This window comes from Lentinula edodes, assembly GCF_021015755.1.
Source record: "Lentinula edodes strain Le(Bin) 0899 ss11 chromosome Unknown C8R40scaffold_51, whole genome shotgun sequence".
NCBI classification, from domain to species: domain Eukaryota; kingdom Fungi; phylum Basidiomycota; class Agaricomycetes; order Agaricales; family Omphalotaceae; genus Lentinula; species Lentinula edodes.
In genome coordinates this window covers 60,404-86,698 of record NW_025764357.1, presented here as the reverse complement: position 1 = coordinate 86,698, position 26,295 = coordinate 60,404, and the positions used below count along the sequence as shown (strand labels likewise).

The 26,295-nt window shown below is 49.2% G+C and overlaps 8 protein-coding genes across 8 annotated transcripts; 3 read left to right on the top strand and 5 right to left on the bottom strand.

The window, feature by feature from the left end:
• Positions 1-972: 972 nt before the first annotated feature.
• Positions 973-3,079, bottom strand: C8R40DRAFT_1073762 (uncharacterized protein; the record flags this gene model as incomplete). Its single annotated transcript, XM_046226628.1, has 3 exons — positions 973-1,256; positions 1,407-2,187; positions 2,237-3,079. The coding sequence occupies 3 exons, from the start codon at positions 3,077-3,079 to the stop codon at positions 973-975; spliced, it is 1,908 nt and encodes a 635-aa protein (XP_046080890.1).
• Positions 3,080-3,577: 498 nt separating this feature from the next.
• On the bottom strand, positions 3,578-8,081 carry C8R40DRAFT_712185 (Nrap protein). Its single transcript, XM_046235948.1, has 12 exons — positions 8,005-8,081; positions 7,705-7,933; positions 7,339-7,659; positions 7,105-7,282; positions 6,538-7,047; positions 6,424-6,479; positions 6,269-6,370; positions 6,080-6,207; positions 4,281-6,030; positions 4,006-4,224; positions 3,805-3,954; positions 3,578-3,748 (listed from the first exon to the last, which is right to left on the bottom strand). The coding sequence occupies exons 2-12, from the start codon at positions 7,858-7,860 to the stop codon at positions 3,632-3,634; spliced, it is 3,687 nt and encodes a 1,228-aa protein (XP_046080889.1). The 5' UTR covers positions 7,861-7,933; positions 8,005-8,081; the 3' UTR covers positions 3,578-3,631.
• A 694-nt stretch (positions 8,082-8,775) lies between these two features.
• Positions 8,776-9,642, top strand: C8R40DRAFT_1176306 (uncharacterized protein; the record flags this gene model as incomplete). The annotated part of the gene is made up of 1 exon (XM_046232490.1): positions 8,776-9,642. One exon carries the CDS (start codon positions 8,776-8,778, stop codon positions 9,640-9,642), a length of 867 nt encoding a protein of 288 aa, XP_046080888.1.
• Positions 9,643-9,857: 215 nt separating this feature from the next.
• C8R40DRAFT_711837 (uncharacterized protein) lies at positions 9,858-11,422 on the bottom strand. Its single transcript, XM_046235946.1, has 4 exons — positions 11,261-11,422; positions 11,039-11,199; positions 10,727-10,986; positions 9,858-10,672 (listed from the first exon to the last, which is right to left on the bottom strand). The coding sequence occupies exons 1-4, from the start codon at positions 11,321-11,323 to the stop codon at positions 10,074-10,076; spliced, it is 1,083 nt and encodes a 360-aa protein (XP_046080887.1). The 5' UTR covers positions 11,324-11,422; the 3' UTR covers positions 9,858-10,073.
• A 452-nt stretch (positions 11,423-11,874) lies between these two features.
• On the bottom strand, positions 11,875-12,182 carry C8R40DRAFT_1058422 (ribosomal protein L38e; the record flags this gene model as incomplete). Its single annotated transcript, XM_046225202.1, has 2 exons — positions 11,875-12,068; positions 12,122-12,182. Coding segments are annotated over 2 exons (255 nt in total), but the record flags the coding sequence as incomplete, so codon positions are not given.
• Positions 12,183-12,234: 52 nt separating this feature from the next.
• On the top strand, positions 12,235-17,207 carry C8R40DRAFT_711879 (endoplasmic reticulum Ca-transporting P-type ATPase). The gene is made up of 15 exons (XM_046235947.1): positions 12,235-12,480; positions 12,531-12,792; positions 12,845-13,209; positions 13,263-13,368; positions 13,422-13,854; positions 13,918-14,012; positions 14,073-14,190; positions 14,237-14,371; positions 14,439-14,559; positions 14,615-14,778; positions 14,839-15,146; positions 15,201-15,326; positions 15,376-15,493; positions 15,542-16,389; positions 16,439-17,207. Exons 1-15 carry the CDS (start codon positions 12,338-12,340, stop codon positions 17,018-17,020), a joined length of 3,924 nt encoding a protein of 1,307 aa, XP_046080885.1. The 5' UTR covers positions 12,235-12,337; the 3' UTR covers positions 17,021-17,207.
• A 3,840-nt stretch (positions 17,208-21,047) lies between these two features.
• C8R40DRAFT_1128925 (uncharacterized protein) lies at positions 21,048-23,532 on the top strand. Its single transcript, XM_046229118.1, has 7 exons — positions 21,048-21,309; positions 21,430-21,584; positions 21,644-22,352; positions 22,414-22,428; positions 22,563-22,745; positions 22,946-23,210; positions 23,304-23,532. The coding sequence occupies exons 1-7, from the start codon at positions 21,067-21,069 to the stop codon at positions 23,321-23,323; spliced, it is 1,590 nt and encodes a 529-aa protein (XP_046080884.1). The 5' UTR covers positions 21,048-21,066; the 3' UTR covers positions 23,324-23,532.
• Positions 23,533-24,017: 485 nt separating this feature from the next.
• On the bottom strand, positions 24,018-26,149 carry C8R40DRAFT_1128921 (uncharacterized protein). Its single transcript, XM_046229117.1, has 17 exons — positions 25,993-26,149; positions 25,909-25,932; positions 25,815-25,838; positions 25,737-25,760; positions 25,651-25,674; positions 25,564-25,587; positions 25,474-25,497; positions 25,375-25,405; positions 25,255-25,302; positions 25,136-25,183; positions 25,025-25,072; positions 24,895-24,942; positions 24,784-24,831; positions 24,657-24,704; positions 24,547-24,594; positions 24,446-24,487; positions 24,018-24,321 (listed from the first exon to the last, which is right to left on the bottom strand). The coding sequence occupies exons 1-17, from the start codon at positions 26,071-26,073 to the stop codon at positions 24,290-24,292; spliced, it is 666 nt and encodes a 221-aa protein (XP_046080883.1). The 5' UTR covers positions 26,074-26,149; the 3' UTR covers positions 24,018-24,289.
• Between the last annotated feature and the right edge of the window lie 146 nt (positions 26,150-26,295).

Below are 26,295 nucleotides of genomic sequence, written 5' to 3'. Positions count from 1 at the left end.
GGAGTCTCGTCCCTGCACCAAGGGTTTTGGCTTTGAGAAGGAAATGGTGTTTATTTGTGCATTTGGTTGTGCATGTGGTCGGTCATGCGGGTGTATGTAGGTTGTTGAGTATGATCACCAAGTCAAAGACTTGGTGTTGCAGTGGGCTCCAGTTGTATATCAAACATTAAGGATGAGCGGGGAAGAGAATCAATTTGAATATAGAGGTAAGATCCCAGAGACTTCATGATCTACTTGGCATCCCAAGACAAATCTTATACTGTATGAAGATAAAGGAAAAATATGGTAGGTAGTCAAAGAAATTGTACTATAGGTTTGTGAAGAAAGGGATGTCAGTGATATGGGAACAAGGCAAACATGTAGTGATTATATAGAGTAAGCTGGTTTATATATGGAAGGAAATGTGAAGTGAGTGAAATGATATTGAGGGTATATGTGAGGATGTAGGAGTCATCTAAATAGTGTTTCCGTGCCCAGCCAATATACTCTCAATATGGGTGCTCCAGTGTGTTTCAACTTCAACAAGTGCAGTCTCCTTTAACACCATCTTCATGGACTTCATTGAGCAATTGCCAATGTCAAATGGCTGTACAGCAATTCTAGTCATTGTGGATGGATCCTCCAAGCAAGCTATTTTCATTCCAACTTTCAATATGATAACATACAAATCATTGAATCATGTCCAGCATCAGTAAGGTAATATTCACCCCCCTCAAATGGGTGATATTTTTGCTAGCTCAGTTGAACACCCCCCACTATATACTATGATAGATGAACTTTCTAAAGTCTAATCATAAGAACTCCGAGGCTGAAGGTATTCAAATTGAAGTCTTCCAAAGTTTGTATAAAGGACCCATAGATGACTGTGATTCTTCACCTTCTTCCCAAGTATCTTTATTACAATACACAAATGAAAGCTATCACAGATACCAATAAGAAAATATAAGGCTCAACCTCCCCAGACCTCCCTGCCTATCCAGAAAAGCTCCCTCCATTAACACCACCCAGGTCTTCAATTGCTTCAAGCCCACCAAAACCTCCAAAATCCAAGAATGCTTCTCCAATCTCAAAGTTCCTGATCACAAGTGCTTCAATTATGAGTCGCGGTTCATCTTTGTCATCTCCTTCTCTGTTATCTTCTTTCTCATCCTCTTTAGTTTCAGCCACCGCCTCAAACGCCTTACTTGCATTCCATACATTGTAATGGACTCTTCGGTTGGCACGAGGCTTATCAATGTGGAGCTGGGGTGTAACAACTAAGAAGATGACAGTCGAAAAAGCAAAAGTAAGGGAGGAGTTCATGATGCGAAAAAGAAGTGCATTGAAAAAGTCCCGAACAAGAAAAGGAAGTGAAGAAATCTTCATGAGCAATCCTCACATAATTCATTCAAGTGGTGCATACTCACTATCATCTTGATCGCCTGAATTTCCTTTGCCTCTAAACCCATTCCGTTCACGATCTCGAGGGCGTACGTCGAGCGCGTTGTCAAATCGATTTTTCTGGCTATGGCACCCATTTGTCCGGATGTGAGGGCCTTCCTTCGAATTCGGCTGATTTGTATTCCTTTCTGCCTTCATCCCGACATTGGCCTTCATCTGGGCACATGTAGTTCCCGTATCGTCATCGTCGTTACGAAGATGTTCTACATCAATTTCAACACGATTTACGACCTCCACACCACCAGTGATCTCGGACTTGATACAGGTATCAACGGACGGAGAGATGTCATTGCCCGCATCGACGTATAGCGCGGCCACACCAGAAATCGAATTGCCGGCTGAATGAGGAGCACCAGAACTCCCAGGCACCAGATTTTCCGGCGTTGTAATAATGGCTAGCGCTTTCTTCTCCTTTCCCCCCTTGGCTTTCTCTGCCCTCCGTCGATCTCTCACTTCTCTCCTATTCGCTCTGCCTCCTCTGATTCCATTTGACCCCAAATCAGCATGAGCAAGATGAGGAACGACACTTCCATTAGCATAGTGTCTGTGGGAAGAGTTGGCATCGGCATCGGCGGTACGTATAGGAAGTAAATTAGGATTGAGAGAAAGGTGAGATTGCGTGTAGGAATTTGAATGGCTGGAATAATTTGATACGGATTGTGTGTTTCGACCTCTATGTGCTTGGGGATGAATTCGATTATGAGGTTGAGTACGAAGATATACACCATTCGGACCGTTGGGCTTCTGCTGAGGATTATCAATGTCACGACCGTAAGAGATTCACAAAACAACGAACCTGCGTGCCAGCGTGCTGGGCGTCAACATTTTCATCGACATTACTTGCGCTTGTAAATCGAGGTCCCCCCGGTGGTTCATAATTCAGGTGATACTTCTTCCCCTTCTGTTTCCTCTCCTTCTTGGACTTGTGGTAGTGTTTCGCGCCGGAACCAAAGCCACCTATGGCGTTGTCAAGTTGGTCCAAAGTTGATGTCGGGAATATCGAGGACGTAGAATTATTGGGGTGCATAGATACTCCAATCTCGGTCTGGGCCCTCGTCATCACAGGCCTCGGCTTGAATATGTCGTAGATATGCATGTTACCGAGTACACTGGGAGGCATGGCTTCAGAGTTATCCAGAAGAGCCAAATGATTCGAAATGAAAGGCTCGTCCGCAACAAAACGAGTACCTCCAGCACCTCTCCCAACCCTAATTTCCCTAACAACCCAAACTCTCGCTCCAAGTTCACCCGCCATCTTGCTCAAGACGTCGACAGTCTCTTCCATGTCCTTCCTCCCAAGACCAACAAGCTCTCCGTCGTCACCTACACCCAGTTCATACAACGCTCTGCCGCCACCTTCAAGTAGCCGCCATTTGAGCTGAGTGACAAGCCTGGTAAACCGAGCGGGAGAGGGATGAATAAGTCGGAGTTTGTATTCAATCGAGCCGTTATCGTTTTCAGGCGGGAGAGAAGGAAGAATACTGGCGGGGGAATTCAAGGAGTGACAGTATGTATCCATCTCGTTGGTCAATGGAGAAGGCCCTCGGCCCTCCACAGGTGTGCCAATCCTAGACAACTCTATAATTGACTCCCAAGGACTAGGTACCCTGGGGCTTTCAGATTCATCTTCGCCGAACATTGTTTTATTTCTATGGTGTTTCGCTGCGTAGAATATGTACGATTCGATGGGTATCTCGTATTATCCTGGTCTGATATCCTGTGTTCGTGTTCGCTGAGTTGAATCGGTGTATTACGGGGTATTCGAGGGAGAATCAATTGTGTATTCGAGGGATCATCGTGTTTGGTGAGTAAAAGCGAAATATTTACACGCTCAATCAGTTCTGCATGTTCCTAATATGCGAGACTAAGATATAGCAGTTAATGAGGCGAGAAATACGCACACTGAGGTCGGAGGGCAAGATATGTACGAAAACAAAGATGACTGGAACGCAATCATTTTTGATGACTTGACCCGAGTCATTTGCCGACGCTTACAGCGGTCAAAGCTGATCATCGCAACCTTCGCAGTGCGTTCTCTATTGCTATTCCGTATGCCACATACAATTTGCGCTAGATACTTCTAAGATAAAGCTACATGTTACCGGTTCATGGGCAGTAGAGTTAAATCGCCTTGCGCAATTAGAAAACTTGCAGGAACAAACCAAATAGATCACAAGTCAAAAAAATCCTGCTACTCTTGAACGTTGATAGTTATTCCATTAATGATACCTCTCCCCATCCTTTCAATCTCTCCCAGCACACCTTGCTCATTCAATACCACTGAATCCTTATCTTTACTTTTTTTACCCTGATGGCGTGAATAAGAACTCGACAATAAGAATATAGCGATGGACTGAGACTCGCCTTTGCCTCAGCAGAAGATGTGACACAAAACGAGAAACTGCCAAGTACCCTAAAAGGTCGCGGCTGCTTCAGAGAAGGATCCCAAACAATTCCGAAGCGATCTCCACCAAAAGGATCGTGAAAAATTCGAAAGGTGTCCTGATACACTCGCTACACCCCCGTCAATGAGTTACCAACGATGAGTTTTGAGAGCAGTCTCACCTTTAAATCCTTATATAGCAGCATCGCAGGATCGAACCCAGGCCTGATCTTCCCACCTAGGGCAGCAGCGAGCTCATCTTCATTTGAAGATTTCTTTCGTCGTAAAAGCTGCGAAAGTTGCGATACATCCGGTGCAATGTTCTGATGATACCTCGAGAGGATTGTGCGATCTAGGTCGATGATAACATTGTAGTCATCGGTGGGATGATCGAATATGGTCTGATCATCAACGCCAATTTAGACACATATTGAAACACCAAAATGAATTTACTCACCAAAACACTTCCTCCCCCACTCATCCCGTTCATCTCCATTCCCTTTAAACATCCCCACGTAGCCTGCGCAAGGGCCCTCACCCGTCTCGCAATGATTGCATCAGGTCCAAACATTGTCCATATGCAACCCTCCTCGTCCATTGCCGTTCGAATCTTCCACACTCCTGTGCTCATCGACGACACGGCTTTGGGTTGCTTCAGTCCCAGGATAGAAGAAGACCCGTACAGAGGTACGAAGATACCCTCTCCTTGCTCATCCCAATTCCACTCCTTGATGAACTGGATCAAAGAAGCAAATCCACGCTCTTTACTCCCTGGAACCACCATCTTTCTCTGCTCGATCTTTTCCGCATCCTTCTCCTCCTCCTCTATATCCCTATCCATCTCCGCCTCCCAGCCCTCTTTCACAAAGAATTTCGCACAAAGAAGCTCTACAGCTTCCTCCGACACATACCCCCCACCCCCATCAGCCCCACCTAGCAACCAATGCGCAGCGAACCACCGCTTCGCAATCCTCACCGTCCCCGCAAAAGCTGGGAAATGATGACACAGCTTCGCAATCGCCCGATGGTGCATCGGTGCGTGGATATAAAGTCGCGTATAAGATTCCCGAGCTTGAATCGCCGTATGATAATCTTTTCCTTGCCGTTGTGATTGAGATTTGTCCTTGCGGGTAACATGCGGCAACGTCGAAGCCGTGTTATTGATGATACGATCAAGCAAAACTGCTTCCCGGTCATGCCATATCCTTCCAACGAATGCCCATCCTTCCTCCGTAACAATTTCCAATCTGGCAACATCATTCATGTCGTCCGTCCCAGCAGCATCACCCACTATAACAGCTGCTCTTAACCCTGGAACCCTGCCCATTAAACCCCTCGCAATCTTCTCCAAGAACGCCAATTTCACTTTCTGTACTGCCCTCAAATCATCCGGCCACCTTGAGCTCCTCTCAAACTCGATCACAAACTCTATCGGGTTCAAATACCGCGTATTCATAGATAGAACCGACGCAATGGAATCCGGGAGAGGAACGGGGCTGAAGACACTTGTGTATCTCAGAAATTCTGAGGTAGGGCTGATGTTCATGACTGACAACGGTAACGCGTCGTTCCCCCCTTCATCCGAGGAAAGCACTTTGATAGCTTTAACCACCCCATCAAACGCTCCGAGTGCAGCTTTGAATCCTACCCCCACCCCCAACCCATTCTCCCCGACATAAAACCTCGACACTGACTCAGGAAGCCTCAACACCCCGTCGAACCCTTCCTGCCATCCCCTCACACCTTCCTCCCCAATCCCGAAATGTCTCTTTAACACGAACGCCACGATCCTCCTCGGTATCAACGTTTTCTCATCAATAGTTTTCACATCCCACACCACACTCTCCACTATACTCCCATCCTTGAACCTCCTCAGCTCCGCCTTATCACCCCAGAATTCGCGAAACTGCTCTACAGCGACTGGGTCCGGATCCGATGCGGGATTCGGACCATGGTCAACTTGTCGCCAGGCATGAACGGGATTGTATATGAGTCCGATATGAATGATGTGCGATGTCGATGGATGTGCTTGGGATAATGGTCTAGTGTTAGGTGTTGGATGTAAGATCGCAATCACCCTAACACGGTCCCCCAGAGCTTGTGTGAGGACAGATGATATAGATGATAAAGTAGCGTTGGAGGCTGAGCCAGAGTCAAGGGTTTCATGATAATTAGGTGATCGGGGTTTAGCAGTGGAAAGGTCGACGCTTAGCGGAAATTGGTTAAATTATACAAGTAGACAGAAATTGAACTTACTGTATCACAAGATCGAATCGTGTTTGTAAATCCCTATGGTCGCTCAGAAAAACCTCCGGAAACGGGTCGCCTGAACTAGCTGAACTGCTGTTCAGCGTTTCAAGAGCCCTTCGCGCATCGATGCCCAACTAATTAAAGCACTTTGTCAGTATAAATATCCTCAATTGTAGGGCGAGATATTAAACTGACGAGTTTCATAGAGCCTGGATGAACACCTGCGAGAAGATTCACTGTAGACGACGAATCGACAAAGACAACGTCGTGTGTAGACGAGTATTCATCCGAAGTGTACTAAAGAAGAATTAACCCTAGGGTAGCCGAAAAATCCAACCTTGACAACTTACTCGATGTCCTCCTTCAGCTTTTACGAACACCGGTTCGTTCTCAAAGTCGTGTTTAGCTGCAGAGTGAAACGAAGATGTATAAATGCGTAAAAGACATGAAAACTTCCACCTTACCCAGAAAATCCAATGCTGCTCTGAAGAGCTGGTACGAGCTTAACCCTTTTCCTAGCTGTTTTTTTTTCCCTCGTCCCCCAAATTTCCGTCCAGCACTAGTCGTTTCTTCACCCAAAACCAGATACATCAACAGGGCGGCCCACCAGGGTCCCTTACCGTCGAATCCTTGTACAGAAACGCCTTCTCCGCTCTCTCCATACCCCCTCTGATTTGCCCACACACGAAGTAAAGCAAGGGCATCGTTGAACGCCGGGACGACCTGTTGTATAGCATGTACAGAGAGTAGATATGATTTTGGGATGAATGAGGTGAGCAGGGCGGTGTTGTACAACGGTGAGGGTACTTTTGTCGAGTTCTCTAATGATGAAGTTGATGGCGACTCATGCATAATCCGGATATTGGAGTGTGCAGGGGATAATCGATGATGGGGAATTGGCGAATCGGTGGAAGAGACTGTAGGTACAATGTATATTCGTGCATTTAATCGAGTGAAATCAGTCGGAGACTCATCTGTATTTGGAAGTATAGTCAGTAAAATAAAGAAGAGCACAGGCAGTGGATACACACCAGCTCTTGGTTCTAAAACCAATTTTGTTAAACGAGGGTCGTCGTTTGTGGAGATATACGACACATCGACGTTCAATCCACTTTTAGGACTGGCAATAGCTGCAGCTATTGTCGCGAGATAAAAAGCCTTTTTATGGAAGAATCGGCCATTCAAATAATCTTTTTCTTGAAAAAGGTTCTTTTAAAAGAAGATTGTTGTCAACATCTTGTAGTCTTTGTGAGACCTAAACTCACGGAAGGCATCTCCACAGCTAGATCAACTCCATACTTGGACCCACCCTGACCCTTGACTGAAGTCTTATTTGCCCAACTTCCAATAAGCGTGATATCACTCGGACTACCAAAAGCGACTTTCCACTGCGTCTCTTCAGTCGGAAGCGGAGTCGGATATGGCACAGATACACCCTTCCTTAGTAAAGTCCTAGCTGCTTCCAAGGGGTGTTTTGGAGGAAGATCGGGGAGATTGGAGAGGAATGTGTGTAGGGAAAGCAGGAAACGCTCCAATGGAGGTTTCCGTTTTGATTTTGGTTGTACATTCGGTAAGAGCGCGTCAATCTACTGCGTATTAGTAAAAACCATCAGACATCAGAGAAATCTTACCTGCAACTTGAACGTATTTGAGCGAAACAAGTCACTTGCATCTTTAATGGCACGAATCTCTTCTCCTGTAGGTTTTGATGGTTTTTCTCCAGGATTCCCGCGATCTTGTCCTTCGTGGTGAACGCCTCCCCATTCCTCGTCTTCATTGTGATCCATATCGTTGTCGTTTTCCTCGACATTTTCTTCTTGCGCAGAGATATCATCATTTAGGTTGGTTGGAGAGAGTTTCCTGTGCTATGGAATAATTATATGTTCAGGTTCACTATATTTTAGGATAATTAGCTCGGACCCTGATTTTACCTTACGGGAGCTTGAGCCTTCTGCTCGTTTTCGTTTGAGTTCGGCAGTCATGGAGGTAATTGTCCAAGAGAATTTTAACACAGCCACATATTTCCGACCCTCCTGCGACGACGTTATATGTACGACGTTGTGTACGTGTTCTCAAGCTCAAGCTCAAATCTTGTGCTACAAGTCGGCGATTCCCGGGTTTTTGCTCAGTGTTGAACACAGGTTGAACAACCCACCTCCACGAACGCAAGTCAGCGCGTTTCATCTTTATCATTCAATATGGATCCGGCTCAAACCCTGAAGGCCTGACTTCTGACTTTGCCCTCTCTGTCAGACAATATACTAAATTTGCCATTTCCATTATATGCATATGAATAAAGGCGGGCTCTACGCTGTCAATTCAGAAAATAGAAAAGTCGTATCGAGCAAGCTGAAATGTTTTCTTTACAGGCCTTCGTCAGCCTCCGTCGGGACTACAACTTTCAGCGTCGGGACTAGCTACATTTGATCACGATGACCGCCGGTCCTTTTCCAAAGCGATGTTGAGCGAGTTATAAAACCCGACGGGGCCTAAAAAATCTCCCCTCGTAAAGCCTGGTGCTTTCTGTTCCCCCCATTTTCACCTTTCTTGTTTGCAAGCTCGTTGTCTTCTCCCCGGCTGGTCCGGCTGCAGAATATCTTTATCTACTTGACTTACACTCTCGGTACGTATTCCTCTGTAATAAGCTCGATTTCAGCTCATTTGAATCTACTGTCACAGATTCGCATACGAAGTGCCTTGACATGCTTTTTCAATCTCTCGTTCCATTTGTGGCCATCGCCCTTGCGCTCGTAGCCAACAGCGCCCCCGCCATCGATCCCATATTCGCCCGTGGCAATGCATTGGGATACTCCCACATCTTCGATGCGCGGACCCCCTCTAGTACCCGTCCTGGCCTCGCGGATATCTATCGACGGAGGCAATCGAATGCTCAAAAGCAGAGGAAACAAGCAGCGAGACTTCGGAACGCGGCCAATGCGGCAAATACTCAGAAGCTTAAACCTATCGGGGCTACATCCCCTCCGACAGAGACTCATCATGTATCGCTAACAGAAGCGAAGCTAGCTCCTCATCCTGACGGTGTTCCAGGAGAGCCTCACAAACCTGAGGCTGGCGCAAAGGCAGTTCCCAATCCTGCCGCCCCTCACCCCGACCCTGTGAAAGAAGCCGAGGAGAAGAAGAAGGAGGAGGAGAACAAGCATAATCCCAATATTCCCACTCCCGGCGAACCTCACACAGAAGTCAAGGCTGGGGAGGTTCCTCGTCCCAGCACCCCAGCACCTCCTGAACAACCTGCTCCACCCAAAACAAAGGAGGAGGAAGAGAAGGAGGCAAAGGAGAAAGCGGACAGAGAAGCTAAAGAGAAGGCGGCGAATGAGCATCCAACGGAACCTGCTGCTGATGCAGCCCCAAAGCCTGGAAAAACGGATGCACTGATCTCGGGGCTCAATGCTGTCACAGCTTTAGCAAACACTGCTAATACTTTCGGGAGTGCATTACATCCTGGTGGTGCGTCCACTGGTATGGGTGGGGAAGACGCACCCGGAGGCAATAGTATGGGCGGCATGGGAGGTATGGGCGGCATGGGTGGTATGGGTGGTATGAAATGAGTCGTATGAAATGAGTACGTTCCCTAATCTGAAATAATGCAAGACCAAGACCAACTCCCTGAATCACAACAGGTATTCTGGAGGATTTCCTTTAGTATGCTTTGCATTGTGTTCTTTGAGACAAGGTTGATGCAGGCAATGTCGTCCAGAATATGTATTCAAACAAAAAATCGATTGATATTCATCCCTAATAACATTGCTCATTGCAAAGGATGACTTTCCTGTGTGAGCATTGGTCCAATACTTTCAGTAAATAATGTTCGAGCCAGGCTGATGATGGAAGTCTTTGAATTTGTCCTGCTTTCGTTGATCATGGATGGACTCTACATCAATCAGCCGATCACTTGAATTGCGATGAAGTATTTGAGTTAAAAAGGCACAAGAAATGAGAGTTTTCAGATATTTCATTGAATACATAACAGCAAGTACAACTAGAACCGATTTTCTGAACCATTACTCGCAAATGACGCCTGGGTTGGTGTCGGCGCGGTCGATCCGAAGGAATTGGCGGGATTCGAAAACGCATACGAGGTATTAAGGCCTGCTGAACCCAAACCATACGGAGGATGTAGAGGCGAGGTTGAAATCTCGATTGGAGGAATGATGTGCGGACTGTTGGGCTGACTCGCAGTAGATGGTCTCGACGTCAACAGGAGAGGCTTCATGCCTGATACAAAGTCAGGTCGAGAAGGCGTTACAGGCGTTGCAGGAGGGCTAAGTGGCTTTCGTGACGTTGCCAGTCCATCCCCCCAAGTATGCTGCTGTACACCGCCCGCAAAACCCTGTGGCTCTTGCGAACCACCAACGTTAATCTCAACACGACCGAAGCCATCGATAATGGAGACCGGGTAACCGGTACTGCTCATCAGACTACCCATAGTTGCCGGTTTGAAATTGGGTATTGGCCGAGGTTCCCCGATGGTCCCAGCATTCACAGGTCCACTTGGCCGTCGGGGCCTCGTTTCAAGATCGGGGCTCGCTGCTCGCTGCTTCAGCTCTTCGTGGTAGGAGAAGATCATGATACATGCATCTATTTGTGAACCAGTCAATTACAAGCCAGATTTGATACCGAAAAGGGTCTTACAAAGCTCCAATATCCAAAATAAAACGTATGTAGCCGCTGCTACTCCCTGTGGGATCGAAATGGGTGTGTAACAGAATTGTGTGGCCACCGGATCGTTAGGATTCTGGTATAAACATGCCGTTATCTCGTCTTGGGATGGGCTACGATTGATCATCATCAGCAAAAAGCCGCCACCGCTGAAACTCAGAAGGAGATGCAGAGCGAGCAGTATCAAGTATGCAAGGATAAGGCCAGGTCGCTTCAGGGATGATGCTACAACTCTGAAGATCGTTGAGATGGAGTATCATTTCGAGTGAGAGAAGAATTGCATACCCGTATATTCCAATCACACCCAACAGTGTGAAAATGAGCGCATGGAAATACAGAGCAGTGGAATACGCAGCAGGGATGGGATATGAACCAGCGAGATGCACTTGCGACCAACCAGTGATTGCAATGATGATTCCGCTGATAATCCACAGATAGGAAGCGGCCTGTGTTATAATAAAAGTAAGAGATGATTGCGCTCAGTGCATTCTACTGGTAGATACGTACCAGAACTCCAATGACAGGAGCCAAAACGCAACAAAATAGTCGAGCTCGAGATGTGACGGCCATTGCTTGAAAACGTGCTGAAAAAGTGGACGATCTCCCAGAGATTCGTTGACTTTACCCAAACCAGGGGCAAAAGAGAGGATGATTTCGGGCGCAGCCTCGAAAGAGTTCTGGCTCGAGGTAACGCTGCTTATATAGGAATGGATCGCATCAAAAAAAGTTGGCAAAAGCTGTGCAACGCCAACTGATCAATGCAGCCCTGAGTTTCGGCCAACTCTCAAACACCCTCACTGCAAATTTCCAACCTAGAAACGGCGGACTTATCCAGACTTTCTATGAATAGATTTTGCTTCGATAAAAGTTGAAGCTCGATAGAAAGATTTTCTAACGCTGAGGCAACAGTGAGGCAGTATGGTCATTATTGGGGCATAATAGAGCATAGTTTTCGAAGCCCGGCATATAGTGTACAAATGCATACTCCCCCCATGTCGACCTTCACGCGACGTCCAAAAATTGGACACCAGGAGGATATCGTGGCGACCTCCACTCCACCCATCGATCCAAAACCAATAAACGAGCAGGTTACTTCTTGCCCACCTCGTTGACAGTGAGACCTACAACAGTATAAGTAAGGTGTTCCCACGTAAAAATGACCACAAGGTACCAGGAGGAAGACTCTGTCTTAGCTTTTCAGCTTTTTCCGGGTCATCGAGGGACAGTGTGTACAAGTATCGTGAACATCTTAGCTTGAACTTTGTCTGAAGTTTTCCACCGCGACCCTTGGCAGCGATTCTTTTTATGCGGGCCTCTGGACTTTTGGATAAGGCGAAGCAGTTGCAATAAATGATACAAAATACATACCGGAGGCATCCTTGCGTTTTGAGATCTCGAGAAACTGCTTGATGTCACTGATTTCCTTCGGCTGAGCGAACAAATATCAACTTGGGACCCTTTCCAAGAGGCATAGCAGCGAATTTAGATACTGACCATTGTGTCGTCGAGATTGTTGAAGATCGAGAGCAGCTGTGAGAAAAAAAACTGTACAGTACACCCAAGCCACATGGAAAAAAGTTGCACATGACGATCTTCTTGCACATTGCTTGCCTCGTGACTGCATTACACAGCAAGCGTCAAGCGCCCGTGGCCCTTACACGATTCCTTTACTCCGAGTCCAAGTACGGCAACCGCGTACTTTACACCCTTCTAGGTTGCGACTATATGTGAGTTCATCTTCCTGTTTCGAGTACGGCCTCTTACACTATCTCCTTAGGGCCTCCGTGACCATAGACTCGCCCGAAGTCTCTCGGGCCAGTCTACACAAATCATTGCCGTGGTACACGTATCTGTATACGGTGCCCTTTCTCTGTCTCTACCCTGTCCTAGCGTATGCCTACTATGTCAAGTACGATGAATGGCTTGTCAGTGAAGAGTGGACTTTTCTCGCATGCGTTACCCTTGGCTCCGGCCACGCACTCAGCTTCCTCGTTACTCGTTGGAGTACAGCCGCAAAAGCTTGGGTCGAAACAAGCCAGGTGCGAATGTCATTCCTTGCCTTTTTCCTCAGCTTATCAACATCCACAACAGGTTCGTTCTATCGAACAAGCCGACTCTATTCGCATTGTCCCAGAGGTCCATAGAGGCAAAGGAGAAATCGTACCGTTAATCAAGAAAGATGCCAAAGACGTATCCTCATATACTTTCAACTACCAGAGAGACACATACAGTGTTGCCAAATGCTCGTCAGACTCCGTCACGTTCATAAAGCTTCCGTACCCCTCTTCGGGCAATCCATCTCTCAGCTCCTTCCTCAAACCTCAAGGTCCCAAGTTTGGTCTCTCTTCACAAACAGCGGAACAGCTAAAGGAACTCTATGGTCTCAACGAGTTCAATATCCCTATCCCATCTTTTACTGAGCTGTTCTCGGAACATGCAACCGCGCCCTTTTTCGTGTTCCAGGCATGTTTGGATTTTAACTAAGTCAATGACCATACCTTTTAACAAGATTCCAGATCTTTTGTGTCGCACTATGGTGCCTCGACGAGTACTGGTACTACAGCTTGTTCACACTATTCATGTTGGTCGTGTTTGAATGCACCGTCGTTTGGCAGGTGAGCTTGCCATCGAAGCTTCGTGTTATCCTCGATCTTAATTATCGCAACAGCGCGTTCGGACTCTAACCGAATTCCGCACCATGTCTGTCAAACCCTATCCAATTTTCACCTACCGCGACGCGAAATGGCAAGAGATATCGAGCGAAGGCCTACTCCCCGGTGACATCGTCAGCGTCAACCGCCATCAACCTCTACATCACAAACCCGTTGACGCTAAATCCAAAGACAAAGAAACGAAGGAAACCAAAGAGGCACATTCTCATGAAGAGACCACTGTACCCGCTGATATCCTACTCTTACATGGTCAAGTAATCGTAAACGAAGCGATGTTATCGGGAGAAAGCACACCACTCGTGAAGGAAGGGGTCGATCTTCTAGTAGACGAATTAGACCGCGGAGTCGGTCTCGATGTCGATGGAGCTCATAAGGGTCGTGTAGTGTTCAGCGGAACCAAGATTCTCCAAGCAAATGGCTTTTCTGCCGGTAATATATCCTCACAAAAAAATCCCTTTCCTCTCTAACTCATACTTTCTCAATCCTCAACAGCCGATGGCGTACCCGAACCTTCCTTGAAAACTCCTGACAACGGCTGCCTAGGTGTCGTTCTGAGAACTGGATTCGGAACTGCTCAAGGCCAATTAGTGCGTCACGTCACCCAAACCCACCGCTCCTTTTCTCTCAACTAACTCTACAATTTCTAGGTCCGCACCATGATCTTCTCCACGGAACGAGTCTCCGCGAACAACATGGAATCCTTCCTCTTCATCGGATTTTTATTAATATTCGCCATCGCCGCCAGTGCCTACGTATGGATAAAAGGTATACATTCCCCTCCCCTCCCCAAACCCACTAAAACCACTCCCAGGAATCGAACGAGATCTCAAAAAGAGCAAACTACTCCTCGACTGTGTCTTGATCATCACCAGCGTCGTTCCCCCAGAACTTCCTATGGAGCTTTCCCTCGCTGTCAACGCAAGTCTAGTAGCTTTAAGCAAATACGGTACGTCCCTACAATAATTCACATTACAAACCTTTCCCCAATACTCCTGTTTATTATTGTTTTACAGCGATCTTCTGTACCGAACCCTTCCGTATCCCCTTCGCCGGACGTGTTGATGTATGCTGCTTCGACAAGACGGGAACCATCACTGCTGAAAACCTGGTCCTGGAAGGAGTAACCGGCGTAAGGTAAACCCTCCCATTTGTTTTCGTTTGTCCCAATACCTAAAGAACGTTTTTTCAGTGAAAAAGACCCTATGTCTCTACTGAACGTCCGCGAAGTATCCCGAGAAACCACTCTCTGTCTCGCAGCCGCACACGCCCTAGTCCGACTCGACGACGGCACCATCGTCGGAGACCCCATGGAGAAAACCACACTCGAAAACATGGATTGGGGAGTTGGCAAAAGTACGTCTGTCCCCCCCCCTCCTCCTCTCTTCACCTCACCTAAAACTTCTTCCCCCCCAGACGACTTTGTCTCCTCCCTCCTCCCAAACACCAAACTCTCCCTAAACATCCGACGCCGCTTCCAATTCAGCTCTGCCCTCAAACGCATGTGCACCGTATCCACCTTCCAAGGACCCTCCGTCATCGGCGGCACGGGCGGAACCACGAACCGCACCCTCGTCGCCGTCAAAGGTGCGCCCGAAACGATCAAAGGAATGCTCGGTGTGGTTCCGCACCAGTACGACGATATCTACAAAGGATATACCCGACAAGGCAGTCGGGTGTTGGCGCTTGCTGTTAAGGAGATGGAATTCATGAATGGGGAAAAGGTAGACATATATACCCCAAGTCGTTGCAAGTTGCGCTAATACGAAGGAGGGTAGATCAACAAACTCTCCCGAGACACTATCGAAAGCGATCTAACATTCGCAGGTTTCCTGGTTTTTCACTGTCCGTTGAAACCAGACGCTGTCGCTGCACTTAAAATGCTTGCCGACTCTTCGCATCGTGTACGCTCTATTATTTTATTCGAAATCTACAACTCATGTATGATTCCAGTGCATAATGATCACCGGGGACAACCCCCTCACCGCCGTCCACGTCGCCAAAACCGTGGAAATCGTCGATCGCGAAGCCCTCATCCTCGATCTCCGCGAGAATCCCCGGGACGAACGAGGTCTGCCCCCTCCCTCCATAATATCACCCCCCAACTAACCCCCCACAGACCTAACCTGGCGCACAATCGACGAACGCAAAATCATCCCCGTCGACCCCTCTGCCCCCCTCGACCTCTCCCTCTTCTCCACGTACGACATCTGCATCACCGGTGCCGCCATGAAACACTACCAAACCCACCCCTCCTGGTCCCTCCTTGTGCAACACACCTTCGTCTACGCCCGAGTCTCGCCTCTCCAAAAAGAGCTCATCCTCACTTCCCTCAAAAACCTCGGATACATCACCCTCATGGCGGGCGACGGCACCAACGACGTCGGCGCGCTCAAGCAAGCACACATCGGTGTCGCCTTACTCGACGGGACACCGGAAGACCTCCAAAAGATCGCTGAACGCCAAAAAATCGAGAGGGTGAAACAGGTGTATGAGAGCCAGCTGAAGATCTCCGCGCGGTTCAACCAGCCACCGCCGCCTGTGCCCGTGGGTATTGCGCATTTGTTTCCGGATGCGGTGGCGGCGCAGCAGAAGGCTGCGGCGTCGCAGATGGAGGGGAGGAAGCGGAACCCGATGGAGAAATTCGACTTGGCTGGTATAACAGACAAGCTCGCTGAAATGGAAGGCGAGGACGAAGTCCCGAAAATCAAACTCGGGGACGCGTCGTGTGCTGCGCCGTTCACGTCGAAGCTGTCGCATGTTTCTGCGGTGACACATATCATCCGGCAAGGCCGATGCACGTTGGTTGCGACGATTCAGATGTACAAAATCCTCGCCTTAAATTGTCTAATCACGGCATACAGCCTGAGCGTGCAATACCTCGACGGGATTAAATTCGGGGATTACCAAGTCACGATCACTGGAATGCTAATGTCTGTGTGTTTCCTCTGTATCTCCCGTGCCAAGGTGAGTTTACAACCCTAATAAGAATATGTATCTAAACACCTTTGTTCAGCCCGTGGAACAACTATCCCGCGAACGCCCCCTCGGAAACATCTTCAACCTCTACGTCCTCCTCTCCGTGCTCCTCCAATTCGCTCTCCACATCTCCACCCTCATCTACATCACCTCCCTCGCGCGCGCCTTCTCCCCCTCCGACCCGCTCACCCCAATCGACCTCGACGCGAAATTCACCCCCTCCCTCCTCAACACAGCAATCTACCTCCTCAGCCTCTCACAGCAAGTCTCCACCTTCGCCATCAACTTCCAAGGCCGCCCCTTCCGCGAAGGCATCCGTGAGAATTCTGCTCTCTTCTACGGCCTTCTCGGTGCTTCCGCCGTCGCGTTCTCCGGGTCCACTGATTTCCTCCCCGAGTTAAACCGGTGGTTGCAGATCGTGGAAATGGAGGGGATGTTCAAGGTGAAGCTGACGTTCAGCATGATCTTGGACCTCGGGGGGTGTTGGGTGATCGAGGCGGTGTGTAAGTATGTTTTTGCAGAGTTGGAGCCGAAGGAGATGATCACGCGTGGGAGGGAAAGAAGGGAGAAAAGACGGGAGGAAGAGAGGAGGAGGGAGGAGGAGAAGAAGAGTGTGTAATGATTGATAGATAGATAGATAGATTTGTCAACAATGGCAGTGATTATGTAATACATAACATCTTGGAATAATACTGTGAAATCCACTGGAATGGCGTCGCCTGGACCGACATGGGAGCATATCTCTGGTACGACCCCTCCCCACCTTTCGTTGCATTCTAAACCCCAGTTCCCACCACAGAACATGGATCGACACCAAACGCCAGCAGCGACATCGACGAAGGAGTCGGACTGGGGAAAGCGAAACAAGGCAAAGGCAAAACGACGCGTAAACCCAACCCTCGAAAACGCAGACCCGACCCCGAACCAGAACCCGACCCAGAACCCGGACCCGGACCTGAGCCAGAGAACGGACGAGAGAATGGTCGTCCACCGATGAAACGAATCCGAACCGCTCGCAAGACAACAACAACTTTCTCGACTCGACGCGTCAAACGCACCCGCGAAGAAAAAAGAAAAGGACAAAGTCCCTCCACTGCAATCCTCGTTCCTTCTTCCGACGACGACGACGCACTTCCAATCGCTGGGAAACTCAATGGACCGGGTCCAGCTCCAGCTGAAGGTCCACGTCCAGCATCAGCTCCAGCTCCAGCACCACGTCAAGCCCCCGCACCAGGTCCAACCCCGACCTCAGGTAGAACCACGATCCACGAAATCTTCGAGATCACAGACAGCGAAGATGAAAAAGAGAAGAGAGTCGATTCTTTACCGAAGACTACTCCAAAGCCTCTCCCACCCACTCTCCCTCTCCCACTTACACTTCCACCCCCGATCCAACGCGCACCGGCACCACCACCCTTAGATCCAACCCACGTCCCCGTCTCGGAACCAACCATCATCAGCTCTGATTCCGAACCCGAGCCTAATCACCACCACCACCACCCACACTCAGAGCCTCACCCCCAAGCCCGACCTCACCCACAACTCCCACGTGCCCGTCCCTCCTCTCCCACCAACGACGATGACAACGACGAAGACACAGACAACGACCGCGAATGGCTCAAATCATTCGCAGACGCGTTCAACGCCTCCGGTGAAGCCAACTTCGGTACTGCGACGAGGAGGAGCAAGGACGGTGCGGGTGCGGGTGCTAAGAAACATAAACCCAACCTCAACCTCAACCCCAAATCCAAGCTCCCACACTCCCCTCCACCCCGCACATCCCCATTCACCCCCCTCCCAGGGTCCAAAGCCTATGCCTACTCCTACTCCCATCGACGTTCATATCCCAATACCAATTCCTCCTTTAAACCCTCTCTTAAACCCTCCCTTAAACCCTCTCTTAATCCCTCCCTTAATCCCTCCCTCAACCCCTCACTCGGTTCCTCACTCGGTTCCCTAAACCCCCTCGTGCAAAAATCCAACCCAAACCCAACAACATCATCAACAAAACCCCGTGCGAGTCTTCCTTCCTTCCCTCTCCCTCGATCACGCCTCCCACCCTCGTCCAATCCACTGGTGTTGAAACCCCCTCTCCCTCTCCCTCTCCCTCCTTCCTCTCAATCTCCTTCCTCACCCTCTTCTCCTTCCTCTCCTTCCTCCCCGTCTTCTCGGTCATCCTCCCCGTCCTCGTCCCGTCCCACCTTCAACTCGAATTCCAACTCGAACTCGAAACCACAACATCCCCCCACCAAAAAACAAAAAGCCCTCGCGCTCCTCGCGCTGCTGGGGACTCCGCGTGTGACGGGGGGAAGTGGAAGCGGAAGCGGAAGTGGAAGCAAGAGCAGAACTCAGGGTCTGGGTCTGGGTCTGGGTCTGGGTCAGAGTCAGAGTGAGAATCGAATTCAGAAGAGTCAGAGTCAGAGTGAGAGTCGAGCTCAAAGCAGCACCGTCACCGCTCCTCTACCGGAGACTTCCACCACCCCAACCGCCCTAACCACATCACCTATCACCCCCAACACAAACTCCGACACAAACTCCAACTCAACAAACCCCCCCACTCCACGAATCGACGACACAGACGACCCGACGTCGTTCCCGCCTCTCGAGTACGTCGATGTCGATGATGTTGTTTATGCCCACGACGTCGGCGACGACGGCAATCGCGACAACGACGAGGGGATGAAGATGGAAATGGAGATGGAGGGTGAGATGGAGAGGGGGGCAGGACAAGTCCCTGAACACACGGTGGTGTACGTAGATGATTCCGGGGACGAGTCAGAGGTGGGTTGTTTATTTCAATTTTATTTCAATCTCTATACTCTATCTATATACTGCCATCCTATCCTACTATCCCACTATCCTATCCTACTATCCCATCACACAAAACTAACCCCCCCTCGTTTCATTTTCCCCCTTCGGCCTTCGGTACACAGATCCACGTCCAAAACATGGTCGACGCTTCGAACGTGAGTTCCTTTTCTCTTCCTTTCCTTCCTCTCCTTTCCCTCTTCTTTCCCTCTCCTTCTCTCGCTCTCTCTCAACTCACTCACCTCACTCACCCCCTCCCATATTCACTCACTCTCTTCCACCCACCCCAGGACCCCACCACCTCAACCTCAATCTCCCCCGTCGAACCCCACTCCCCTCAATATCAATATCAAAGCCCCTACCTCAATCGCACTCTTGACCGCACTCTCGACCGCAATGGGATAACCACGTCCGAACCGATAGCTGAGGTACGTACATGCCTTGTCTTGTCTTCTCAACACCCCTTCTTCTCGTAACACCCCTTCTTCTCGTAACACCCCTTCTTCTCGTAACACCCCTTCCTCTCACCAACATCCCTTCCTCTCATCGATATCGTCGATATCTGACATCTCCCCCTCCCCTCCCCAGGTCCCACCCAAACCCCATCCCAAAACCAAACCCCAATCCCAACCCCAACCAACCCCCCCTCTGGTGCCTTCCCAATCTCCTTCCCCCTCTCTCCCCACCACCACCACCACCACCACTCTCCCCTCTCTCACCACCACCACCACCACCACCTCTCTCCCCACTCTCACGACGACGACCCCTCTCCCACATCATCGTCGTCGTCGTCGCTCGTCTCGGCCTCGCAGAGCGACACAACAACCTCAACAACCTCTACCTCTACCTCTACCTCAACAACTTCTACCTCAATACCCACACCAACAACACCAACAATATCCTGACCACCACGGACACGGACAACGACAAAGTCGACAAAGTCGAAGACACACATATCACTCCTCTTCCTCGCGGTCCAACTCCCACTCCAACTCCAATTCGGAATTCGACCTCGAATTTGGTCCAAGCGCAGGTCCAGTCCCAAATCCCCCTGGCTCAGAAACAGATTCCGAACCCTACTACCAATCAATAACCATCGGTCTCGACCCTTCTTCTTCTTCTTCTTCCTCTTCCGAAGATGAGGGTGGTACTCCTCCTCCAAGGAGCACCACACCCGAGGATCTAGTTGATCCTCTTAACCTTCCCCCTACCACCACTGCCCTTGTTCTCTCCAAACCCAAAACCAAACCCAAACTTAGACCTTCTCTTCCCACCACCAAACCCAAACTCCCCCTCCCCCTCTCCCTCTCCTCTAAACCCCCCACATCCCCCTCTTCCTCTAAACCCCCCGATTCCTCTACACCCCCTGACTCCTCTCCACACCTCTTCCCCCCCATGCTCGGCGGCTTCCCCACGCTCACCTGGTCCCACGTCCGCGCCCTCCTCCGACTCCTTCCCCCTCCGCATAAATACTCCACTGTCCCTTCTTCTCTTTCCCGTTCCCCTCTTTCCCACCCTACTACCAGTACTACCACCTCTACCTCCTCCCTCTACTCCAGCAATACCACCTCCCTCTACTCCAGCAATACCTCGCTCACCCCCCACGCAACCCTCACCCACACAATGCACGACTACATCAACTCCTACACCCCCGAAATGCGTATGTACCCTCAGATGCGTCTCGTCTACGAAGCCATGATGCGCGAGAACACCGTCGACGACGAGCCCAACGCACCCGCCATCACCATCTACACCTCCGACCCCTCCTCCGACCCCTCCTCCGACCCCTCCTCCTCCCCCTCCTCCCCCCCCTCCTCCTCCCCCACTCCCCCCTGGGAATTCTACTACACCAACCACATGCTCCTCTCCCCCACCCTCTCCCCTCCCTCCCTCCTCTCCCTCACATCCTGCTCCTGCCCCACCGGGCACTGCCACCTCCGCAAATCCGCCTGCCCCTGCTGGGCCCTCCAACAATCCCACACGGGGGCGTACGACGTGTCGGGGTTCATGTACGATGCCGCGGGGTTGCTGAAGAAACCGGGGCTCCCGGTGTTTGAGTGTGGGAGTTTGTGTGGGTGTGGGGAGGAGTGTCGGAATCGGGTGAGTTCGCAACGTTATCTCCTTGTTCCTTGTCCCTTGTCTCTTACTCACACCCCCCCCCCCCCCCTCCCCCCCTCCCTCTCTCTCACCCTCTCCCCCTCCCCCTCTCCCCCTTCACAGGTCGTCTCCCAAGGCCGCAAAACCCGAGTCATGCTCAAACAAACGGACAAAAAAGGGTGGGGCGTGTTTGCGTGCGAGCGTATCCCGAAAGGGACGTTCATCGGGATCTACTCGGGGGAGCTGCTGGGGCATGAGGAGTCGGAGGAACGTGCGATGTATGTGGTGTGTTTTTTTTTTTGAACACACCAACTAACTAACCTCCCTCCACACACAGAAAATACGACCAATTCGGACGAACCTACCTCTTCGACATCGACTGGTGGTATATCGATGCCGAGCTTGATGCGAAGGAGGCGAGGCAGAAGGAGGCGAAGGAAAAGGAGGAGAAGGAGGGGAAATTGGAAAAGGAGCAGAAATCGGAAAAGGAAATGCAGGAACAACTGGAACAACTCGAGAAAGCCAAACAATCTCTCATCACCGCTCTCCAAGAGACTATGAACGGAGCTGGAACCAGAGCTGGAGATGGGAACGAACAAACTCCCATCATCGTGGATCATGACGATCCTGTCCCTACCCGTGCCCTTGCCCTTGACCCTGCCCCTGGCTCTGCCCTTGCCTCCGGTCCTGGTTCTGACCCTGCCCCTGGTTCTGGTTCTGGTTTTGGTTTTGGTTCTGGTTCTGCCTCTGGTTCCGCGTTCAACACCATCGACAAAGAGAACGCGAACGCGAACGTTGAAGAAGGTAACGCGAAACACAAGGACAAGGGCAGGTCCCACCCCAAGACAAGCGGTGGCGTATCACACTCACACTCACACTCACACTCAGCCTCAGCAAATCCAGACTCGTCCGACTCAAACTCATCCGACTCCGACTCCGATTCCTCCTCCTCCTCAGACTCCTCAGACTCCTCCTCCTCCTCCTCCTCCGACAGACCAAGACGCCGACCATCGAAATACACAATCGATGCATATCACGCAGGGAATGTACGTTTTGGCGTTCTTTAATCATACTGCCTCAATCGACTAATTCTTTTTTCTTTCCTAGTTCACCCGGTTCTTGGTACGTCCCTCCCTCCTCCCTCTCCCTCTCTTCCCTTGTTCCCCCATACCCCTCTCCTCCCTCCTCCCCACACCCCTCTTTCTCATCCCTCTCATCCCTCACCTCCCCTTACCCTCTCCTAACCACCCCCCCAGAACCACTCCTGCGACCCCAACGCCGCGCTCACCCCCGTCTACATCGACGTCGACGAGATCGAGCGCCCCCTCCTCACCATCTTCTCCAAGCGCGACATCCACCCACACGAAGAAATCACCTTCTCCTACAGCGGGGATCCCGATGTCGATGACGATGATGATGATAACGGTGGTGGTGACTTGGTGAGTCAAGTCAAGTCGAGTCAAGTCGAGTCAAGTCGTCTCGTTGTTTTTGTAGGAGTTATTCCATTCCATTCTATTCATTCATTCATCGTCATCTCGATGAAATCGTTGATCGAAAATGATAATAATGGGTTTTTTTAATTTATTTTATTTGGTTTATTTATTTTATTTGGTTTATTGATTGATTTTTGAAAAAGCAGGAGAACAAAGTCCATCCACCGACACCTAAACGTGGGAAACACGCTCCAAAGGCGAAGCATACCAATACCCCCAGATCACTCGAATCGCCACAGAACCAGAACCAGAACCAGAAGAACCACAACAATAACAATAACAAGAATCAGAACCAAAACCAAAACCAAAACCAGAAGAACGAGAAGAATCAGAATACCAAGAAAAAGAAAGGCAAAAAAGGCGACGCGAGGGTCCATGTGGATTGTGAATGTGGGGCGGCGAAGTGTAAAGGTAAGCCTAGCCCTCGAGTGGATGATTGATCACTCTAACCCTCTAACGATGTGGATGATGTTAAATACTAACCGCACTGTCTTCCATTTCCAGGAACTATCTGGCGGCCATGATTATCTCTCTAGTCTCTATCTATACTCTCTCTATTCTCTACTCTCTATTCTTCTCCCTTTCCTCTCTCCCTTTCCTCTCTCTCCTCTCCATTTTCTAATCTCTCTATTTCTCTATTTATTTATTTATTTTTCTTGCCCCATGTTATGTGGTACATATCCTAGTTCAATCCGGATGGATGGATCAATAAAAAAATACTATTTCGTTCTGGATCAGGGTGTATCAGTGTATCAGTGTATATCGCACTACCGCACTATGCATATCGCACTATCGCACTGCAAAGTTCGACATGATGCTCAGAAGAAACTCGACATGATGCTTAGAAGAAACTCATCATGCATATGCTCCCTTAGAAGACTACACCCATTAGTAATTGACTCAACCGCTTCTGATGAGTAACTTTTCTGGTGAGTAACTTCCATGTAGGTTTCTTTACTGTTCTCTACTTATGTACTTCCTCATGATCATAATCAGGAGCTACGTACACACAGACAGACTTGTATCTGCCATTCATGATACTTAATTCTTTTTTTTTTTTTGCCCATTGCCCATTGATCATTGATCAAAATCTGATGTTGTATGTCGCACAAAACCGAGATCGACATGATCCTTAGAATGCTAATTGACTCAAACCGCGCCTACTAGCAACTTCGATGTAAGTTCCAAGCATAAGTAATAATGTATACTCTCATTTTCCAGTATAACACAACAACAATCAATCAAATAAACAGATGAACAACATATTTTTCTTCCCCTTTTCCTCCTCCTCCTCCTTCGATACAGACTGATCACAGACTTCTCACAGATTTATAACATACAAAATAAACGACAGAAGCAAAAACCAAACACCCCTCCAAGCCGCCGCGAGTTCGTATTTCAGGATATTTCTCGTATTTCTCGCTCCATCACCACAATCCAACGATAGCCATCGATTGAAAGCCCTTCACATATCCAGGGACTTGATCTATCTAGGGCTTAATCTTGCGCGTCGGCTCTCGGGCTGTCCAGAAAGAATTATGATAATAATGTATGTAGAAAGAACAAAAAAAAAACGCCAATCCATCCATCAGTACATGTTTTAGAAAAAATCATCTCGATGCGTATCACATCTAACGTTGACATACCTTCAATCTCTCGACCATGAATCTTGCGAGTGGGTTCTCTAGCTGCAACAAGGAAGAAAGAGTGTCAGGTCCTTCGTCAAGTTGGTCAAGTTAAAACTCACCCTCGAATTCAGGCTCCCGACCGTGGATCTTGCGAGTAGGCTCCCTAGCTGCAATACAAGAAATAAAATACGTCAATATTTTGCATCGTCGACTTGTCTTGGGTACTCACCCTCGAATTCAGGCTCCCGACCGTGGATCTTACGGGTAGGCTCCCTAGCTGCAACACCGAGAAACAAAATGCGTTAGTGGAATTAATCTTTGCCTCCCTCCCTCGTCGACTTATTTTGAATACTTACTCTCGAATTCAGGCTCCCGACCGTGAATCTTACGGGTAGGCTCTCGAACTACAAAGACACGAAAGAAAGGCGTCAATGAATGAACTTGATCCTCGTCAAGTTGAGACCTACCCTCGACTTCAGGCTCCCGACCGTGGATCTTACGGGTAGGCTCCCTAGCTGCAATACCGAGAAACAAAAGGCGTTAGTGGAATTAATCTTTGCCTCCCTCCCTCGTTGACGAGTTGTTTTGAATACTCACCCTCGAATTCAGGCTCCCGACCGTGGATCTTACGGGTAGGCTCTCGGACTACAAGGACACGAAAGAAAAGCGTCAATGAATGAATTTGATCCTCGTCAAGTTGAGACTTACCCTCGACTTCAGGCTCCCGACCGCCAATCTTACGGGTAGGCTCTCGAGCTGCAATACCAAGTAAAAGAGGTGTCAGCGGAATTGATCTTTGGCCTCGTCGACTTGTATGACACACTCACCCTCGAATTCAAGCTCCCGACCGTGGATCTTACGAGTAGGCTCTCTCGCTGTCAAAAAAAAAAAGTACCAATCAAATCAGTCTCCACGCGCCGTAAATCACCCTCAACCCCTCCACTCACCCTCGAACTCGCCACGAATGACGCCAGCAGGCTAGTAATATCCGGATAGTGAGTGATGTATATTCTCATAATATGTGAAGGCAAGAAATAAATACTAACCTCACCGCGAATGACACCAGCAGGCTACATACAATGATTTGATGATCAGCACTCAGATATTCTTCGAGTAAGAAAGCAAAAAATACTCACTTCACCGCGAATAACGCCAACAGGCTAAATACGACCGTTCGTGAGCCACATATATCTTCGCCCTATATTTTTCAAAGAGTCACTGACCTCGCCACGAATGACTCCAGCAGGCTAGATACGACGATGAGCACGGTGAATCAAGGCTTCGAATATATGACAACAAAGATACTAACCTCGCCACGAATAACTCCAGCAGGCTAAATACAACCATTCGTCAGCACATATATCTTCGACCGTATCAAAAAACTGACCTCTCCACGAATGACGCCAGCAGGCTGAATGAATATGACCGTTCGTGAGCACACACACACACACACATTTTTTACTCGAGCCAAGGATACTGACCTCGCCACGAATGACACCAGCAGGCTAATGCAACGACAACAGTGAGTACACACATTCCCCAAGTAATAAACCAAAGACACCCACCTCGCCTCTGTTAATATTGAGACCTTGAACCGTAGCCAAGACGCAGGCAAGCGATACAATCTGAGCAACAAAGAATCGCATTTCTGAGAAGCAACAGACTCGAAGAAAGATGGGATGGTTCGAGAAGCCCGATATCTTGAAAAGAAAGATGCATGTCTCCCCTTTTTATACTTCCAGGAACTTCCACAGACCAGAGGCCAGTCAGGGGGCCAGTCCCACTAAGTATACCTAAGCCCTGCCTAAGCCTTGTTCATCTCCACTATTTTTCTCGATCGCTGGCTCCCCCCCACTCTATCTATCCAT

What these genes read in the sequence shown, in the direction of transcription:
- C8R40DRAFT_712185 (XM_046235948.1), bottom strand. Translation starts at nt 7,860, where the DNA reads ATGGATCACAATGAAGACGAGGAATGGGGAGGCGTTCACCACGAAGGA. An exon ending in GGTTTTAGAACCAAGAGCTG is followed by an intron (nt 7,048 to 7,104) that starts GTGTGTATCCAC and finishes TTCCAAATACAG; the next exon opens with ATGAGTCTCCGACTGATTTC. An exon ending in AGCAGCATTGGATTTTCTGG is followed by an intron (nt 6,480 to 6,537) that starts GTAAGGTGGAAG and finishes TTCACTCTGCAG; the next exon opens with CTAAACACGACTTTGAGAAC.
- C8R40DRAFT_711837 (XM_046235946.1), bottom strand. Translation starts at nt 11,323, where the DNA reads ATGGCCGTCACATCTCGAGCTCGACTATTTTGTTGCGTTTTGGCTCCT. An exon ending in GGTGTGATTGGAATATACGG is followed by an intron (nt 10,987 to 11,038) that starts GTATGCAATTCT and finishes AACGATCTTCAG; the next exon opens with AGTTGTAGCATCATCCCTGA. An exon ending in ATTTTGGATATTGGAGCTTT is followed by an intron (nt 10,673 to 10,726) that starts GTAAGACCCTTT and finishes GTTCACAAATAG; the next exon opens with ATGCATGTATCATGATCTTC.
- C8R40DRAFT_711879 (XM_046235947.1), top strand. Translation starts at nt 12,338, where the DNA reads ATGACGATCTTCTTGCACATTGCTTGCCTCGTGACTGCATTACACAGC. An exon ending in GCAACCGCGCCCTTTTTCGT is followed by an intron (nt 13,210 to 13,262) that starts GTTCCAGGCATG and finishes CCTTTTAACAAG; the next exon opens with ATTCCAGATCTTTTGTGTCG. An exon ending in TTGCCGACTCTTCGCATCGT is followed by an intron (nt 15,327 to 15,375) that starts GTACGCTCTATT and finishes GTATGATTCCAG; the next exon opens with TGCATAATGATCACCGGGGA.
- C8R40DRAFT_1128925 (XM_046229118.1), top strand. Translation starts at nt 21,067, where the DNA reads ATGCTCCTCTCCCCCACCCTCTCCCCTCCCTCCCTCCTCTCCCTCACA. An exon ending in ATAACGGTGGTGGTGACTTG is followed by an intron (nt 22,746 to 22,945) that starts GTGAGTCAAGTC and finishes TTGAAAAAGCAG; the next exon opens with GAGAACAAAGTCCATCCACC. An exon ending in TGGGGCGGCGAAGTGTAAAG is followed by an intron (nt 23,211 to 23,303) that starts GTAAGCCTAGCC and finishes TTCCATTTCCAG; the next exon opens with GAACTATCTGGCGGCCATGA.
- C8R40DRAFT_1128921 (XM_046229117.1), bottom strand. Translation starts at nt 26,073, where the DNA reads ATGCGATTCTTTGTTGCTCAGATTGTATCGCTTGCCTGCGTCTTGGCT. An exon ending in CTGGCGTCATTCGTGGAGAG is followed by an intron (nt 25,761 to 25,814) that starts GTCAGTTTTTTG and finishes GGTTGTATTTAG; the next exon opens with CCTGCTGGAGTTATTCGTGG. An exon ending in TTGGCGTTATTCGCGGTGAA is followed by an intron (nt 25,498 to 25,563) that starts GTGAGTATTTTT and finishes CATTGTATGTAG; the next exon opens with CCTGCTGGTGTCATTCGCGG.